Source organism: Ipomoea nil, unplaced genomic scaffold, assembly GCF_001879475.1.
Source record: "Ipomoea nil cultivar Tokyo-kokei standard unplaced genomic scaffold, Asagao_1.1 scaffold0317, whole genome shotgun sequence".
Taxonomy (NCBI): domain Eukaryota; kingdom Viridiplantae; phylum Streptophyta; class Magnoliopsida; order Solanales; family Convolvulaceae; genus Ipomoea; species Ipomoea nil.
Window position 1 is genome coordinate 4,269,897 of NW_017616745.1, and position 19,718 is coordinate 4,289,614.

At 36.2% G+C, this 19,718-nt stretch overlaps 3 protein-coding genes across 5 annotated transcripts in view; 1 reads left to right on the top strand and 2 right to left on the bottom strand.

Annotated features, from left to right (window-relative positions):
- The window catches only part of LOC109170226 (putative receptor-like protein kinase At4g00960), a 91,736-nt gene that overhangs the window by 17,628 nt on the left and 54,390 nt on the right, over positions 1 to 19,718 (top strand). The window lies entirely within an intron of this gene.
- LOC109170177 (cysteine-rich receptor-like protein kinase 25) lies at positions 9,742 to 12,815 on the bottom strand. Of its 3 annotated transcripts, none has more exons than XM_019319171.1 (7): positions 11,867 to 12,815; positions 11,365 to 11,508; positions 11,125 to 11,246; positions 10,807 to 11,017; positions 10,453 to 10,690; positions 10,192 to 10,345; positions 9,742 to 10,092 (listed from the first exon to the last, which is right to left on the bottom strand). In XM_019319171.1, the coding sequence occupies exons 1-7, from the start codon at positions 12,705 to 12,707 to the stop codon at positions 9,787 to 9,789; spliced, it is 2,016 nt and encodes a 671-aa protein (XP_019174716.1). In that variant the 5' UTR covers positions 12,708 to 12,815; the 3' UTR covers positions 9,742 to 9,786. The 3 variants fall into 3 exon arrangements, with proteins under 3 accessions (XP_019174716.1, XP_019174708.1, XP_019174726.1); XM_019319163.1 differs by having other exon boundaries at positions 11,365 to 11,514; XM_019319181.1 differs by lacking the exon at positions 11,365 to 11,508.
- Positions 14,066 to 16,820, bottom strand: LOC109170268 (cysteine-rich receptor-like protein kinase 25). Its single transcript, XM_019319304.1, has 7 exons — positions 15,978 to 16,820; positions 15,530 to 15,676; positions 15,308 to 15,429; positions 14,997 to 15,207; positions 14,684 to 14,921; positions 14,406 to 14,568; positions 14,066 to 14,324 (listed from the first exon to the last, which is right to left on the bottom strand). Exons 1-7 carry the CDS (start codon positions 16,801 to 16,803, stop codon positions 14,070 to 14,072), a joined length of 1,962 nt encoding a protein of 653 aa, XP_019174849.1. The 5' UTR covers positions 16,804 to 16,820; the 3' UTR covers positions 14,066 to 14,069.

Below are 19,718 nucleotides of genomic sequence, written 5' to 3' on the forward strand. Positions count from 1 at the left end.
AGTCCGCTAATTTAGTTCATCAATTTAAAGCCTTATCCATAAGTGAATCTACAATTGAATAGATCTCTCAAACGATTTTACTTCAAACATGAGAACACATGACTTAGGGAAGTTTCTTGGGGAGGAATACTAGTTCTATGGCCCTGGCTTAAAAGCCTTGTTGCTACTAGTCCCCTTGCGACGCTACTCTGTCTAAGGAGTTGGTATTTAACCGAGCTTCGTCTCGACCAACTTTCCTGGGAGTATACCTAATAATTGGCTATCATGTGTTAGTTTAATTCGTTTGTTAGGCTTTAACTTCCCCTTTGCCAAGTGATTACAATTTCTAGATTAATTAAAGAGTAGCCACAGCATCTTTAATTTACTAAAAATTGTCTAAAGTTCAAATCACATAAAGATGGCAATGATAAATGCCTAGTGGTCCTATAATTTTAATTAGTTGGGGAGTAGCCACAGCATCCTTAATTAGTTAAAATTATATATTGAGTTGTTGGGTCACATAAAATTTGATAAATGTCTAGTGATCTTATAATTTTAATTAGTTGGGGAGTAGCCACAGCATCCTTAATCAGTTAAAATTATATATTGAGATGTTAGGGTCATATAAAGTTTTAGACATATCAATTGTGATTAATTGTATGTAATATGATGGAATTTTGCCCACAGGCAATTTCGTTATATTTGTATGATTAATTAGGATGAAATACTGAACTATGATCATAATTTAGCCCACAGGCAATTATGTATCGGGATGTAGTTTAGTAGGTTTATCAGTGATGATAGGAATAAAGATTCACCTCTATCATGAAGCTTAATTTTATGATGTAAACTTTAGGTCATATATCTTAATTTGCCCACAGGGATTAAGATAAGGAACATGATCTCTTAAGTTTTTTTTTGTCATAATGGTTGTAATGAATCTAATTGAATTAAAGCTTCAGCCTACATGCAAGTTTTATGTCACTTGGTTCTTCAACCTATTTGATAATTGTATGGTTGTAATGAATCTAATTGAATTGAAACTTTAGCCCACAGGCAATTTTTATGTCACTTGATTCTTCAACTCATTTGCTAATTGTTTCATCATAAAATTTCAGTTGGATCTTATTGAGTAAAACTTTAGCCCACAGGCAAGTTTTATGTCACTAGATTCTTCTGGCCATTTAGTAATTGAGATAAAATACTATCATAAGTGTTTAATTGAATTTAATAGAATTAAAACTTTAGCTCACAGGCAAGTTTTATGTCAAATAAATTCATCAACCCATTAGATAATAACTTTATCCCAATTTCTTAGAATTTATAAATTTAGTTCAATTATAATTCTAAGTTTCATGGTTTGCATTGGCAAAACATGTATTTAGTCACTTCCCAAAATTTAGATACACCTTTTATTAATTATTTTTCACGAAGCTTACTTGGTTATTTGGACTAACTATAGTAAGTTACGTGGTATGATATACCTCTTTTGGATTCCAATAATAAAATATATCTTCTGAGCCGAATTCCAACTTGGTTTTGGAAGGCGTATTTTATTATTTTAGTATGTCCAACTATGGTGGAGAATCTTGTCCTCATTAATTATTCATTTAGTTGGACTATAATTGGAACCAAATATTGATTATTTAGTATGCCCAACTAATGGTGGAGAATTATATCTTCATTATTTAGTTGGTCAAATCAATTATGAGTGTTATATCATTAATTTGGCTAAAGAATATCTTAATCAGTGGGAGTGATCATTTAGGAAAGATCATTAAGATACTCCACTAAAGTTGATGGATTTAGTTGTTTTCATACATTCCAAATTGGATTGTGTGTCTAGCAATAAGTCCAAAAGTTTCCACAAGTATTAATTTAGTCTTTTGTTCTTATAATTCATAAGTTCATTTCATTGAACGTTTGGTTGTACAACATATTTATGAAAATGTTGTAACAATATTAATGAATTTATTAGAACGAAAACATTTAACTTGTGGTGCACTGCCAATTAATAAATTCTTTAGCAATTAACAGAGTCTTTAGTTTCTTCAAAATTGATCCTGGGCCATTTTTGGTTTGTAAGGCTCAAAACAATTTTGTAAGACATAATAAGACTCGTAGTGTTCAATTAATTTCGAGGTGAACCTTGAGATTATTTGGAAAGTTGGTGTATGTTTAAGATTCCAAATTATTGACTTAGACCTTATGGTTTATGTCATTTGAATGTTTCTGTGACTTGACTATCTTTTGGGCTATCTTAATGAGTGGGAGTGACAGACGTGTCAACTCCAAGCTCTTAGCCGTTAGAGGTAGTGTTTATGTTAACTTATAAACAAGTCATAGAATATAGTTAGCATTATGCTAACATTAAGAGATCTCCACTTAAGGCATGCTTCTAAGATTTTGGAGATCATGCAGTGAATTTGGATGGTTTCTTCCTTCAGTTGTGCACATAATATATTTTGAGAAACATCCATTAAGGGACTAAGAATAAACGTAGGGTTTGTTCATAAAGAACCTAAGTTAGAGAATTTAAATGCATGTGATCATAGTAGATATTACTCACTTGATTAGTAGATGACGTATTACTATGGTTCTTGTATTTTGTTCTTTAATGAAGGTTGTGCCAGTACTTGCACCAAGTGGGAGAATGTAAGTATTTTCCCTAAATACAATATATTATAATATATTGTATTATTGGGCGGCTGTGGTGCAAGTAGGAGATTGAGTCAATTAGTGACTTAATCTGTTATGCAACTCAGGATATTCAGTTAAGCTTTAACTGAATATCTGCCTATGTTGATGGCATGTAGGCTTCTAAGCAAAATAGTCCTCCCACAGCTCCCGGGTTCAGGACACGCACCATCACGTATTCGGGAGAGAAGTGGTAGACAAAACACTAATGTCCATTCTGCAGGTTTACCATCCCAGAGACAATACCAACAACTATGGCTGGGGATATTCGGGCGATCCTAAAGCTTCCGCTGCAACGAGGCAGGTTACTCGTTTACTACAGTTCATGTTAGTCTAAATTTATTATCTAACATGTGGCCCATATCAAAAAAGACATTCAGATTATATACATGCAGTTAATTGTATTAGGTACATAATAAGTTAACTATAGATTTTAGCAGAGGCCGCTGAATGGTCAAGTCCAGCAATTGGCGACTAAAAAATTGTTAGTCGGAGGCTATTGAAGGACCAAATCCAGCCTCTTGCATCTTAAAAATGTGACGATATATAAGAAAATAAATTTGTGATCCTTTCCTAGTTTCCTTTGATCATAAAAAAATGGATTTACCATAAAATCATTGTTTCTTAGATTATAAACGCATTCCTCTTGATGAGTCAATGATATGATAATTATGCAATTTTGTCAACAAAAATTTGCATCACTTATATCATGATTTTATTGACAGACAAAAAAATGTAATAAAAATTATTGACCACTCTTTTCTGTAGATCGATAAATCAAACACGTACGTCACATGAATATAAAATAAAAAGGCAGAAGTGTCAAATAGGCCCGCCCATCTACTCCTCTGTAATACTCAATTTACACCTTCATCTAAAATATGTTGTAATTAGGCACACTTACCCTCTAATTTTGTTCAATTAGACTTTTTTGTAGGTTACCATCCATTTTTGATGACGTGGCACGGTTACAATTACATGTCATTGATTATATGGCATTACAATAATAAAAATAAGAAAAACAATTAGGCCAAATCTGAATTAGTAATTAAAAACCTGATTTTTCCTAAAATTTATTTCTCAGTGCAGCGTCTTCCTCGACTCCTCTGCATCCTCATCCAACAGCTTCAATGTCTTCTGCAACTCCGTCTATCACAGCCTCTCCTCCAGCATCTATCACTACCGCCGACGCGTCGGAGCTTCGCAATTCATTATGGCTGTCGCAAATCCTTAAAACCGCCGCCGTCGCCGCTGCGGATTCCTCTAATATAATAACCGCTACTCTCATCGTCGCCGTCGTTGCGGCGGCCGTTGCTCGAGCTCGTCTTCTACCGCCGTCATCGAGTCGACAACTTGGATATGGGAAGGCGGGCGGACGGCGTTAACGGCGGGGTGTTATTTCCTCCTGGTGTTCTTCTTCACGTCGCTACTGGCGTCGATTTTGGCGTGGGCGGTGGGGGGCCGCCGTTGATTCTGGTGGGTGTGTTGATGATGAAGTCGCTGCTGGCGTCGATTCCAACTCGAATCTCGATCTCATGCCCCCATACTCTATTGCTCCAGGGACGCTACGATGAACATCGCAGTGGGTATTTTGCCTCACAGCTACGGAAAAGTGATTTTTTTTTGAAGAAAATTCACTTTCTTCCCCCAATCCCACCTTCCCTTATCTCTCACTGAACTTGAACTCTCTAATCTCCCATCTCTGGGTTGGGTGTTTTTCTTGTGTCAAATGGTTTATTTCTTCAGATTTTGAGTTTGCTGGTTTAGGAACTGTGGCGTTTTGAGATTTCACCATTGCCCTGCATGTGAGAGTATTTTTTCTTTTATGTATTTCCCCTTTTGGTAATATGAAGCTAAGAACATGGAAAATTGTGGGTCTTTACTGGTTTTAAAGAAATAGCAGGAACAAAAAACTGATGAAGAAGAAAATAGCGATAGTCATTTGTTGTGTTTGTCTCATATAAGGATTAGGAATATGAGTTTGTCTCATATAAGGAATAGGAGTGAAAGGGAGATTATATGCCTATAAATATAATCAATGTATCGCATCACCTTGTACACCATCACAAATAATAAGAGAATACTTTCACTCCTGTGGATGTAGGCACATTGCCGAACCACGTAAATCTTGTCTTCTTTATCCTTTACTGCCATTATTATTTTTCTTGTTCTTATTAATCTCAACAAATTGGTATCAGAGCACTGTTGAGATGACCAGTTCAAACACAAAATTCGAGGTATCAAAATTTGATGGTACAGGGAATTTTGGGTTGTGGCAATCTAGGGTAAAGGATTTGTTGGCACAACAGGGTCTTCTGAAAACTTTGAAGGCGGATAAGCCAGCTAATCTGGAAGAGGAAGATTGGGAAGATTTGAAGGAGCGTGCGGCAGGAACCATTCGGTTATGCCTAGACGATGGAATTGTGTATCACGTTATGGCCCTGGAAGCCCCAAAAGAAATTTGGGATAAATTGGAAACTCAGTTCATGGAAAAATCTCTAACGAACAAACTGTATCTAAAGCAAAGGCTTTATGGGCTTAAGATGGAGGAGGGTTCAGACTTGGTGCATCATATTAATGTCTTCAACCAGATAATCTCAGATCTGGCCAGGCTTGATGTCAAGATTGAAGATGAAGACAAGGCGATGATCTTGCTATGTTCATTACCTTTTTTCTTTTGAACATCTAGTGACTACTCTAACATACGGGAAAAGCACGATTAAATACAACGAGATCTCTGCGGCCCTGCAGGCTCATAATAAGCGCTTGCAGAGTGGATCGTCTGTTGGTGAAAGTTTGTATGCTAAAGAGGGTCAGGATTGTGGAAGGAAACAAGAGATGGGTAATTCTGGGAGGAGAAACTCTAGGTCTAAGTCCAAAAATAGCAGGAAAATCCGGTGCTATAAGTGTTATGAGATTGGGCACATAAAGAGAGATTGTCCAAAGTTGAAAAAACAACAAGAGGCGGCGAACGTGGTGCATGCTGATGACTCAGATTATAGTGAAGGTGATGTTCTAGCAGTTTCATCGAGTAAGTTGTCAGATGCTTGGATTCTAGACTCAGGATGCTCTTATCATATTACACCTAACAGGGAGTGGTTCACAACCTATAAGTCAGGTACTTTCGGTTCTGTTTTTCTGGGTGATGATAGATGTCATAATATCATAGGTATTGGTGATGTTAACATCCAGATGTATGATGGTATTGTCAGAACTTTGCATGATGTCAGACATATACCGGGATTAACTAAGAACCTGATTTCTCTTGGCAGTTTGCATGCTAATGGTTTTATTCATAAGTCTGAGAGTGATAAGGAAACCATTAAAATTAGTAAGGGTGCTTTAACTGTGATGAAAGGGAAAAGGACCACAGGGAACATTTATAGGTTGTTGGGTAGTACTGTTGTAGGTGGAACACATTCTATTGAGTCTAGTGATGATACTACTAGGTTGTGGCATTTACGTTTAGGTCACCTTGGTGAACGTGGTCTATCTGATTTGCACAAAAGGAATTTGTTAAAAGGAGTTAAATGTTGTAAGCTAGATTTCTGTGAGTTCTGTGTCCTTGGGAAACAGACTAGAGTCAGTTTTTCTACTGGGCAGCATAAAACTAAAGGGATTCTGGATTATGTGCATTCTGTTGTTTGGGGACCTACCAGGGAACCTTCAATGGGTGGCTCTCGATATTATGTTACATTTACTGACGATTTTTCTAGGAAAGTCTGGGTGTATTTCTTGAAACATAAATCTGAAGTGTTTGAGAAATTTAAGTTGTGGAAAGCTGAGGTTGAGAACCAGACTGGAAGAAAAATCAAGTACCTGAGGTCTGACAACGGGACAGAATATACTGAGAAAGAATTTCAGAAATTCTATGCAGAACATGGAATTCAAAGGCACTATACAGTGCGTAAAACACCACAACAGAATGGTGTTGCTGAGCGGCTGAATAGAACCATTGCTGAGAGAGCAAGGTGTCTCAGATTGAATGCTGGGCTCTCTAAGTGTTTTTGGGCAGAAGCAGTGAACATGGCATGTTACTTGATCAATAGATCACCACGGACATCACTTGGTGGCAAGGTTCCTGAGGAGGTTTGGTTAGGTAATCCTGTAAGTTTTGATCACTTACGAGTTTTTGGTTGTCCTAGCTATGTTCTTATTCCAGGTGATGAGAGATCAAAGTTAGATCCCAAGTCGAAGAAGTGCATCTTTTTGGGTTACAAGAAAGGTGTAAAAGGATATAAGTTTTGGGATCCTGCAACCAAAAAGGTGGTGATTAGCAGAGATGCAGTGTTTGATGAGAATTTCATGTTCCAGCCAAAGAAAGAAGATACACTAGTTGATGGTTCTAGCACAGTAGAAGTGGATATGGATCGTGTACCTTTGAGTGAGAAAGTAGTTAATCAACCTACGATTGAGACTCAAGAAGTTGCAGATCCTACATCTGCAGCAGGTTCGAGTTCAGAAAATTTACAAGATTACAATTTGGCTAGAGATAAACCGAGACGCACCAATGTCAAACCACCTAGTAGGTATGGGTTTGAGGATATGGTTTCTTTTGCACTTCTTGTTTCTAATAATGATCCAGTTACCTTTCAAGAGGCTATTTCTAGCCAGGAGAAAGATAAATGGATGGCAGGTATGATTGAGGAGATGGAGTCTTTACATCATAATCATACTTGGGAGTTAGCTCAACTTCCTCAAGGAAAAAAGGCTATAGGATGCAAGTGGGTCTATAGGAAGAAGCTACCAGTATCAGAAAAAGAAGGGGAAAGGTTTAAGGCTAGGTTAGTTGCGAAGGGGTTTTCTCAACAGAAGGGGATAGATTATGATGAGGTTTTCTCTCCTGTTGTTAGACATACTTCTATAAGATTAGTACTTGCTTTGGTAGCCATTTGGGATTTGCATTTGGAACAAATGGATGTGAAAACTGCTTTTCTATATGGTGATCTAGATGAGAAAATTTACATGAAGCAACCTGAAGGGTTTGTTAAACCCGGAGGTGAGCATCTGGTTTGTGGACTCAAGAGGTCTTTGTATGGGCTGAAACAGGCTCCACGGCAATGGTACAAGCGGTTCGATGCTTACATGATTCAAATTGGCTATACACGTTGTGAGTATGATTGTTGTGTCTATGTTAAAAGCCTTGGTGATGGTTCTTTTATTTTTCTGTTACTGTATGTGGATGATATGTTGATTGCTGTTAAGAGTATGAATGATATTACTGCATTGAAAGTGTTGTTGGGTTAGGAATTTGATATGAAAGACTTAGGAGTTGCACAGAAAATTCTTGGCATGGAAATTCACAGGGATAGAGGTGCAAGAAATTTGTGGCTAACTCAACAGAGTTATATAGAGAAAATTCTTGACAGGTTTGGGATGAGTAAGTCTAAACCGGTTAGTACCCCTTTGGCTAATCATTTTAAACTCTCATCCAGTCAGTGTCCCCAAACAGTTAGTGACATTGAAAATATGGCAAAGGTTCCTTATGCTAGTGCAGTTGGTTGTTTAATGTATGCAATGGTTTGTACTCGACCTGATTTGGCTCATGCTGTTAGCCAAGTTAGTAAGTACATGTCTAAACCTGGGAAGCAGCATTGGGAAGCAGTTAAATGGATTCTCCGGTACTTAAGGGGCACTATGGAGCATGGTATTGTATTTGGAAGTCAACAGAATGAGCATGTACTCATGGGATATGTGGATTCTGATTATGCTGGTGACATGGATAATAGACGTTCTACAACAGGGTATGTTTTTACTCTTGGGGGTGGTCCTATTTGCTGGAGATCATCAGTTCAATCTATTGTAGCTTTGTCTACAACTGAAGCAGAATACATGGCTGTGACTGAGGCAGCTAAAGAGGCTTTGTGGCTTTCAGGTTTGATTAAGGAGTTGGGTATTGAGCAAGATGGAGTTCAATTACACTGTGACAATCAAAGTGCCATTTTCTTAGCTAAAAATCAAGTATACCATGCCAGAACCAAACATATTGATGTAAGGTTTCATAAGGTCAGAGAGTTGGTTGCTTCTGGTGAGATTTTGTTGCAGAAAATTCATACAAGTGAGAATGCAGCAGACATGTTGACAAAGGCAGTTACTAGTGACAAGTTCAAACATTGTTTGGACTTGTTGGGTGTTTCCAGATGTTAAATGAACATGGTGGTCCTAATCCAGGGAGACTATGAGATGAGTTTTTTCTCCTAAAGGGCTTATTTGCGAAGGTGGAGATGGTTAGATAAGTATTTTCTCCTAAAGGGCTTATTCGCCAAGGTGGAGATTTGTTGAGTTATCTTTTTCTCCTAGAGAGCATATTCGCCAAGGTGGAGATTTGTTGTGTTTGTCTCATAAAAGGATTAGGAATATGAGTTTGTCTCATATAAGGAATAGGAGTGAAAGGGAGATTATATGCCTATAAATATAATCAATGTATCTCATCACCTTGTACACCATCACAAATAATAAGAGAATACTTTCACTCCTGTGGATGTAGGCACATTGCCGAACCACGTAAATCTTGTCTTCTTTATCCTTTACTGCCATTATTATTTTTCTTGTTCTTATTAATCTCAACATCATTGTATACTTAATTTGATTAGAAAATGCTTGCTCAGATAACAACAAATGGTGGGTGTGTTGATGATGAAGGCGGGGTCGCCATTTATTCTGGTGGGTGTTGATGATGAAGGCGGTGGTGGAGGTGTCACCACAAATTTGTTTTTTTTTTTTCATTAAATTTCATGTCATTCATTTTGACTGGCAACCGGACTCAAACCTGTAAAAAATGCTATTTCAATAATTTTAAGAAGTTAATGTGCCTAATTGCAACATATTTTAGATGAAGGTGTAAATTGAGCACTACAAAGGAGTAGAAGGGTCAATTTGACACTTCTGCCAAATAAAAAACGAAATAGAAATTGAAAGTTGTGTAGTATTACTCGTTGATTACAGCCCTAGGAAGAAGATCGACTTTGACATTGACGCGGAAGCAAGAAGAAATAAAATTATATTGTCAAACATAGCTATTATCGCCAGCAAATGAAATGTCGGACTACCAAACGTACTTTTTAGTGTTGAAATGGATGTACTACAAATTAATGTTGAAAGATAGAATTATTATCTGGGATACAAATCTGAAATCGAAACTTCATTCATGGACTGATCCACTACTGTTTCTCCAACCCAAATCCTCTCAATTCCAGCATTGAAAAATGCAGGCGGATTAGACGGTGTTCTCCTTGTAACAGAAAAGCTATTCAGCATCAACACAACATTCGCCATTGTTGGTCTTTCATCCACATCTTCTTGGACACACAACAACCCAACGTTGATACATTGGATCACTTCATCTCTCGAATACAAACCTCTAAGACTTTGATCCACCATCTCTAGTGGTCTGTCCTCCCTCCAATGTTTCCAAGCCTGCAACATTATATTCACCACTTTAATACTTTAATATGTGCATGCTTCATAACATAACAGTGATTGTTAGTTTTTGTTGTGGATTTCTAATTTACTCACATAGCTAAGAAGATCTTTAGCTCCAGTTGATTTCATGGACAAAGAATTGTTTCTCTTTCCAGTTATAATCTCCAAGAGTATAACTCCGAAGCTGAAAACATCTGATTTTACGGAGAATAAGCCATGCTTAACATACTCGGGAGACATGTAGCCACTGCAAAACCATAACATAAATAAAAGATCTAATCAAACAAGAATGAGTTCTAATTGTTCTAAATTTGTTTAGTAAGAGTACATGCACCTCTGGAAATTAAAACTTACTATGTTCCTATAACTCTATCCGTATTTCCTTGGGTCTGATCTGTCATAAAAACTCTTGCCAAGCCAAAGTCAGATATTTTTGAGTTCATATCTCCGTCTAAGAGCACATTGCTTGCTTTTAAATCTCGATGTATAATTTTGAGACGCGAATCTTCATGAAGATAAAGGAGTCCACGAGCTATTCCTACTATGATCTTGAAGCGAGTGGACCAATTCAATAAACGCTTCTTCTCTGGATCTGCATAACAATTAACAAAATTATATTTAAGCCCTCAAGTTAGGTTGTTATTTTGATCTCTCAACTTCAATAAAATCATAAGAGAAAGGGAAGGTATTCCCATATTTAAAACTAACCAAACAAAAAGTAGTCAAGGCTTTTGTTAGGAACAAATTCATAGACGAGTATCTTTTCTTCTCCCTGCAAGCAAAACCCTAACAATTTTACTAAATTTCTATGTAAAAGCTTGGCAACCAATGCAACCTCATTCTTGAATTCAACAGCTCCTTGTCTTGAACTCCTTGACAATCTCTTCACCGCTACTTCTTGTCCATTGGGAAACCTTCCCTTAACACCAGAAATATATACAATCAATGAATAGTAAAAATTCACAACTCAAGCATCTAAAATGAACGTTGAATATAATATTACACATTGTAAGACAAGATTTGTACCTTGTAAACAGAACTACATCCACCTTCACCAATCTTATTATCCGGAGAAAAATAATTTGTTATAGCTTGAATAGTACCAAAATCATATTGGACTGATTCCTCTATTGGAATTTCAGTCATGCCTACACAAATACATAAAAGATAATTAAACGGATTAGTATTGCTAACAAGAACAGATTGTCGAAAATTGATGATAATAAATTAACAGTAATCACATGTAACATATATAGTACTCATTACCAGAAGTAGTCTTCTTCACACGATAAATGGACTTCTTCGCTCTTTTCATTTTGAAGAAACAAAAGCATGAAACGAAGAGTAATATCCCAGTGACTGACACTACAGAGGCTGCAATCACTTTTGCAGAAGATTTTCCTCTATTCCCTGCATGAATTAATCCTCACTAACAGATACACTTAAACAAACTAAGCAAGATTCACTACTGAAAAATATGGAATTTCCGACCACCTGAAAATGATCTTAAATCAAGTCGAAAGTCTTGTTCCGACCACTTTTGGTATCCGGAAAAATTTTTGTTGCTATCTCCGACCACTTTTTGCTTTCAACTTGATACAAGATCATTTTCAGGTGGTTGAAAATTCCATAATTTTCAGCAGTGATTATGGATTACAGAATTTGGCAAATTTGGGTTTGTTTTGAAAATTAGGAAAATATTTTCAAAAAAATAATTTTTGTAAAATAATTTGATTGAAAGTCAGAAAATTATCATCATCAGGTTTACCTTTACTGGTAGTGGAATTGGGAAGCACAGATGGTAGAAGAGGAGGGGAAGGAGGATGGATGGGAGGCCGCGGTGGCGGCGATGCCACGGCGGAGACATTGTAGAAAGCATAGAGCTCATACCTAACGCTACAGCTTGGGTACACAGCTCTAGCACCCAAGGCTCCATAACAGCAATAAGGCAGTTCATTAATGGCGTTTCTGAAGCATATCTGACAGTCAACGGTAGAGAGGTCCGGCGTACACTGTCCAAGAACATACACCGTCTCAAAGAGAAAAATACTCTCCACGCTAAAATTAGTTTGCAACACTGCAAATTTCTTGTCGGAGCCACTGGATACCGGAGTGATTATCTGATCAAACATGTTTCCGACCAACTCCATGAACTGATTTGGCACTTCAGTTTCGTTTTTCGGGTTACTCATTTCGTACCAGGTCGATTGGTCTAATATCCCCAACATGGACGTCTCTGAGTAACGCAACAAACAGTTATCGTACCAAACAATAGCCGTCGTTTCATTGGTGCAAAGCTCCAATATCTTTATACGGGCCTCTCCGATGCAGCTCCGGCAATCGTCGGTGGAGACGTCGCCCCGGCACAGGAACAAGCCGTGCACGGTGTCGTTGGAACGGCGGCTGCCGCCAACTGTGGCGTGGTAGAAACCATTGTCTCGGGTGGCGTTGGAATGAAGATTGGAGAGAAGAGAATCAAGGTTGGCTTTGTAGGTGCTGTTAGGGGTGTAAGAAGTTGTATTTCGGCAGTCATAATTCATAACTTTAAGAGAGCTACCTTTGGCGATGATGCACATCAACAAGCAAAACCAAATCATGATCATCTTCATATAAGCTGAGGCACATCACACTACAGCAACATATAACAATAAATGTCCGTTTGGCTAGCTCAGTTGATCTGACCGGCACCCTAAAGTCTTGGTTCCGGCAGCAGTGTGGGTTTCAAAACACGTTGGACTAGCTCAGTTGGTTCGACCAATCACTCTAAAGTGGCAACTGTGTAGGGTTTTTAAAGCTCGTTAGACTAGCTCAGTTGATTCGACCAATCACCCTAAAGTCTTGTTCCAGCAGTGGGGTTCAAAGCTCGTTGGACTAGCTCAATTTCGATCACCTTAAAGTCTTGCTCTAGCGGTAGTGTAGGGTTTCGAATTTCCCTGGAACTTAGAGGTCATTAAGAGATCTTGACTGATTAGGAAGACCTAGATATTGACGGTGGAGCTGGCGAGGGATAGAAATTCTGGGGACTTAAAAGTAATCTGACATAAGTTAAGAAACTTGATATATAAACAAAAACATATACAATAAACTATATATGCAGTGAAGAAGATGAATATATGGAATAGGCTGTTTTATGTATTGTAGTAGGAACAGCCCTAGCGTGAAGGAAGGAGTAGACAAGAGTTAAGGTTGGTCAAATTTTATAGTAATTTTTATGAGTCTAATAATGACTTAAAACATCTCTTTGAGCTTACCCGCGACGTACGCTGCCCCATTCATACGAAGAAGACTTTTGACATTATTCACCATTTGGTCAACTATATTTAATCATCAATCAATTCACCTAAGTCATGCCAACTGCCCAACTTACAACTAGCAAGTTTTTTTTTTTTTTTTTTCCTCAAAAAAAAAAAAATTTAAACTTACTATATATTTTATAAAGTATGATACTTGATAAAAATAGATTTCAAACTTTTAGTCAAATTTGAAAATTACCTCAAAGTTGTATATGGATCGAATATTAATAATGTAAGGAATAAGAGGTATAATTATTGTTATTATCAAGATTATCATGTGAGAATGTAAACTAGACCAAAATTACAAACCTAGAATTACACTATTGAAATAGAGAATAGGAGATGAGATTGTATTAACGGAGTGAGTACAAAGTTAGTCGGTTTGTCCAATCCAAGTGAATACATCTATATTTACCAAACACTCCAATATCTTGCAATACCATCACTATTATCATATCATACACCAATCACACTATCATTGCTACATCAACTGAGATTTGATTTTAATTTTTATAAAAATATAATGTTATTGATAGGGCATTAGGTCGACCTTTGGTGATGAGGCCGATACACAAATCTATCTTGAAATAATTATTTCTATGTAATTATTTGGGATACAACTCTGAAATGGAAGCTTCAATTCATTGAGATTTAATTTCTTCTGGACTACTGATCCATTTATTGAGCTGGTGAAAGCGTGGTTGTTTCACTTCCACACTCGAAAATTATAGGCGGATTAGGTGTCCTCCTCGTAGCAGAATTACTATTCAACATCAGCACAACATTCGCCATTATTGGCCTTGCATCCACATCTTCTTGGACACACAATAACCCAACATGGATACATTGAATCACTTCATTTCTCGAATACAATCCTCCAAGGCTTTGATCCACCATCTCTACAGATGTATCCTCCTTCCAATGTTTCCATGCCTGCAACATTAACCATCTCCATGGTTAAGCCATTATATATCAAATATGCTTTAACAGACATTTTCAAATATATATACTCACATAGCCAATAAGATCTTGAGCAGCTCCAGCTGATTCTGTGGAGCTAGGGAAAGAAGTAGTTTTCTTCCCAGTTACAATCTCCAAGAGTAGAACTCCGAAGCTATAAACATCTGATTTCACAGAGAACATGCCATGCATAACATACTCGGGAGACATGTATCCACTGCAAAATCATAAATAAAGGATTGAATCAAACAAGCTAATTAAACAATTACTACTCTAAATTTGTTAGCTAGAATCTAAGTGCATGTGTGATGTGTGTGAAAATTAAAACTTACTATGTTCCGATGATTCTACTTGTACTTCCTTGGGTTTGATCTATCATTAAAATTCTTGCCAGGCCAAAGTCGCTTATTTTTGGATCCATATCTCTGTCTAATAGTACATTGCTTGCTTTCAAATCACGATGTATGACTTTAAGATGTGAATCTTGATGAAGATAAAGGAGCCCACGGGCTATTCCTCCTATGATTTTGTAACGAGTTGGCCAATTCAATAGTTGTTTCTTCTCTGGATCTGCATAATAATTAACAAAATTTAAGTAGGACTTAAGTCATAATATTATTATTTTAATCTAAAGTTGATACTTACCGAATAAAAAGTAATCAAGACTTTTGTTGGGAACAAATTCATAAACGAGTATCTTTTCTTCTCTTTCTAAGCAAAATCCCATCAGCTTTACTAAATTTCTATGTTGAAGCTTGGCAATCAATGCAACCTCATTCTTGAATTCTCCATCTCCTTGTGTTGAACCGCTAGACAGCCTCTTCACCGCTACTTCTTGCCCGTTGGGAAGCCTTCCCTGCGCACCACCAATGTATAAATTTCATAAGTCTAGCTAAAATGAACAACATTTATCCAATGTAACATTACACATTAAAAGACCACTAGACTTTGCGTACCTTGTAAACAGCACCATATCCACCTTCCCCAATCTTATTATCAGCGGAGAAGCAATTTGTGATAGCTTCAATAGTACTAAATTCATATTGTACTGACTCCTCTATTGGAATTTCACTCATGCCTACACAAATATATAATTAGTATTACTAGCTAACAAATTAAAGAACAGATAAAGGAAAATTGATGATAATCAGATCACAACCAATATGGTACTGCATTACCAGAAGTAGTCTTCTTTACATCAGAATGGGACTTCTTTGCTCTCTTCATTTTCAAGAAACAGAAGCTTAAAGCGAAGAGTAATATTATGCCAGTGACTGACACTACAGAGGCTACAATCACTTTTGCAGATGATTTTCCTTTATTCCCTGCACACAAACAAATATATTTTCCATTGTGTTGCTATATATATATATATACTGCATTCAATAATTTGTAAAGGTTAATTTTTTTTTTTTGTTTGTTTTTGACTAACAAGAGAAACCCGCTGCCACTATAACAGGGTGTGTGTTGGGTTAACTTTGTTGACCTAAATCAAGAAGGTCAGTAGACAGATTTCACTGAGAGTCTAACTTGTAATATTATGATTATCAAGTCAACAGCCCGATCAATTTGGCTGGGATTGCTCTAATAGTTTGTTAATGAATGACTAGAACAAGAGCAGTTTACCTTTGCTGATAGCAGAACTGGGAACTATAGGTGTTTGAGGAGGATGATGGATAGGCGGTGGTGGCGGCGGCGGTGCGGCCGAGGGGGAGAGAAAGTAAAAAGGGTAAAGCTCATACCTAATGTTACAGCTTGGGAACAGAACCGTAGCACCTTGGTTTCCAAAACAGCATAGACGCATATATTTAACAACATTTCTGAGACATATCTTACAGTCAACCTTAGAAAGGTCCGGAGTACACTGTCCAAGAGCGTACACCCTCTCCGCGGTGGCGCTAAAATTGGTTTGTAACACCGCAAATTTCTTGCCGGAACCAATGGACGCTCGAGCGGTTATCTGATCCAACATGTTTCCGACCACCTTCATCAACTCGTCTGGTTTATAAGTATCGTTAAACGGGTTTCTCATGGCGAACTGGGTCGACTGGTCGTCCATTATCCCCAGCACGGGGTTCTCCGAGTAACGCAACATGCAGTTAGCGAACCAAATCATAGCCGTCTTTTCGGAGTCGCAGAACACAAACACCATTTCACGAGCTTCTCCGACGCAGGTCTGGCAGTCGTGGGCGGAGACGTCGCCCCGGCACAAGAACAAGCCGTGCACGGTGTCGCCGGGACGGCTGCCGGCGACTGTGGCGTGGTAGAAGCCATTGTCTTGGGTGGCGTTGGAATAAAGATTGGAGAGAAGAGAATCAAGGTTGGCTTTGTAGGTGCTGTTAGGAGTGTAAGAAGTTGTGTTTTTGCAGTAAAAATGCCAGACAAGATCAGAGCTTCGAGCTTTTGCGATGAAGCTCATAAACAAGCAAAACCAAATCATGATCATCATCATATTAATTATGAGCAGAGGGATATCACAGTAGAAGAACATATAATAAAATTTATTATGGACAATCAAGTATATATGTCGTGAATGAAGAAGATATATGCATATATGGTGGGTTGTTTTATTTATTGTCGTAGGAACAGCGCAGCGTAACGTGAAGGAAGGAGTAGAGAGGAGTTGCGGTTGGCAAGTTTTAAAATATACTGTACTCCCTTAATATGATGGTATGAATTAGAAATTTAGAACAGAGTTTACTAGCAATAGCTTTATTTATTTATACTTATGTAATAGTTGGTGAAATTATAGGATATTGGATTTTACCATCTAAGCTACTGTCCAATGGGAAGAGACTTTCGATCAGCTACCCATATTTGTATATTGCTCTCTCATTTCAAAATATGAATCCACATATTATTATATTTGTAACTTTCTCACCGTTTTTTTATATCTCTACAATTTCAATTTATTTTTACAAAATAATAATAATAATAATAAGAGTCATACTTGTGTGAGACCATGTCATAAATCTTTATCTGAGAGACAAGTCAGATTGGGTCAATATGAAAATGTAATACTTATACTGCAAAATGAAATACTAATTAGGAATAAAATGTTTGTTATTTATAAGGAAAAATGTAATATATATATATATATATATATATATATATATATATATATATATATATATATATATATACTTTTGATGACAATTGTAATATTTTTATATTTTGATTTAAAAGTATTATATTTTTCATCAAAAGTATTACATTTTCCCTTATAAGTATTGTTGACAAATGTTTGTTACTTATAAGGGAAAATGTAATACTTTTAAAGGGAAAATAGCATTTTTTTTTCCCCTGAGTTATATACTTATAGCACTTTTTTTTCCTGAATTATTCAAGGGGTTGTTTTTCCCCTAAAATGTTAAATGGACATATTTACCCTTAAAATAAATATTTCATTTATTTTTCTTGTCCAACAAATTATGACCATATTTTGGTTCAAACCAAACAGACACTATAACAACCAAACTGAAATATTCCAATTACAATTTAGAATCGAAATTTGATATTTAGAATTTATTAAAATCGCAAACCGGAACGCCGGTTCATGTTCCGAATAGAAAAAATAAACTACATTTATTGTTCAATTTAGACTATTTTAAAATAAAAAAAAATAAAAATTTAAAATAAAGACGGTTCAAAATCGCGAACCGGATCCGGAACCGCCGGTTCACGGTTCAGGATCCAGTTTTTTTGATTCATAATTTTAGTAAATTGAAATCCAAATATTGGTTCTAGATCTGAATCATAACCGGAAACTTTTAATTCGATTGATATAGTGTTCGGTTCAGTTCGAACCGAACCGTGACCATCCCTACGTATACGCAATAATTTGTTGGAGAAGTAAAATAAATAAAATGTTTACTTTAAGGATAGAAATGTCAATTTAATATATTAGGTGGAAAAATCACCACTTTTAGAATAATTGAGGGGGGCTAATGTGCTTACATAAATAATTCAGGGGGAAAAAGTGTTATAAGTATATAACTACGGAGAAAAAGTGTCATTTTCTCACTTTTAAATCAAAATGTAAAAATATTATATTTTTCTTTAAACTAGTATTTGACCCGTGCGATGCACGGGATGTAAATTAAAAAGTATTAATTGTGTGTATGTTATGTTACAAATTGTGTGAACTAATGCGGTTAAAATTTATAACATATAAATGAAATATATTTGGGAATTCAACAAAAACCATATGAAAATGGTATGTTACAAATAGTTGCAAGGTGATGGTACTATAAAAAGACTACATTACAAAATTACAAATTATTGAAAACTTCATGATATACAACATTAGTGGTTGATGTAGTAGTTGAACTTGAGTCTTTTACTATCAATATTTTGAGACCGTCTGGATTGTTAACCCGAGATGCAGCTACGTACAACTGACCGTGTACAAAAACCGGTTTCTTTAGTATTAATCCGACCTGAGAATAGATCATACAACTTTTGAGGAGGCTTTGTCATGAATGACAACTTTATTTTACCATTGACACAACATGCAGAGTATTTTGGAGAATTATATGACCTGTTCATTGTACAAAAAAAAATGAATTACAATGTTCGCAAACATAATCTGGATCACCGATATCAAAATAATAATCTAAAAATAATAATAACTATTAGTTTGTATTTAACATAATAATGTAGTTTAGTGTCGTCCAAAGACCAGATCTTTTTTTTCCTAATACATTTAATATGAACTCACCATTGTTTGAGGGCACATGGTCATGTAACGGTTCAACAACGTCCTCAAAATCTGACATCAAATTTTCTATATAAATAATAAAATTTTATTCCTCATTAGTATTATATTTTGCAGTATAAGTATTAGATTTGATCTTGACCTGATCCGACCCGTCTCACGAGCCACGAACAAGGATCTGTGAGACGGTGGCTATGTTTGGAAAAAACCTAGCTAAAAAGGTAGCTGAAAGCTGAAAAGCTAGAAGCTGAAAATTGAATAGCTGTTAAGCTAGCTGATTATGCTTAAAAGTGTTTGATAAAATTAGCTTTTTGATAAGCTTATAAATGTAAAAATACTAAAATGGACATCTTCATAAAGTTTAAATAGTTTTAAATTAAAATAGGTTTGCTTACATATTAAAATTTAACATTTTGAAAATATATAAAGTAAAACAAAATGTTTATAGTTCATAAAATTAGTTCATACAAAAATTAATGTTCAAACACACAAATGTCAAAATAAAATCACAACCAAACATATTGAAATAAAAATATAGGAGAAGAGAAAAGTCAAAAAGGATTTTAATTGGGAGGGGTAAAAGATGCCATTTGTTTAAAATAATAAGAATAAAGATTGAAAAAAATTCAAAAAGCAACTAGCTCATTCTT

Coding starts and splice junctions, on each gene's coding strand:
- LOC109170177 (XM_019319163.1), bottom strand. CDS start 12,707: ATGAAGATGATCATGATTTGGTTTTGCTTGTTGATGTGCATCATCGCC. Junction 11,515..11,866: donor CAATTCCACTACCAGTAAAG/GTAAACCTGATG, acceptor GAGGATTAATTC/ATGCAGGGAATAGAGGAAAA. Junction 10,346..10,452: donor GATAGAGTTATAGGAACATA/GTAAGTTTTAAT, acceptor ATGGTTTTGCAG/TGGCTACATGTCTCCCGAGT.
- LOC109170268 (XM_019319304.1), bottom strand. CDS start 16,803: ATGATGATGATCATGATTTGGTTTTGCTTGTTTATGAGCTTCATCGCA. Junction 15,677..15,977: donor CAGTTCTGCTATCAGCAAAG/GTAAACTGCTCT, acceptor GTTTGTGTGCAG/GGAATAAAGGAAAATCATCT. Junction 14,569..14,683: donor AGTAGAATCATCGGAACATA/GTAAGTTTTAAT, acceptor ATGATTTTGCAG/TGGATACATGTCTCCCGAGT.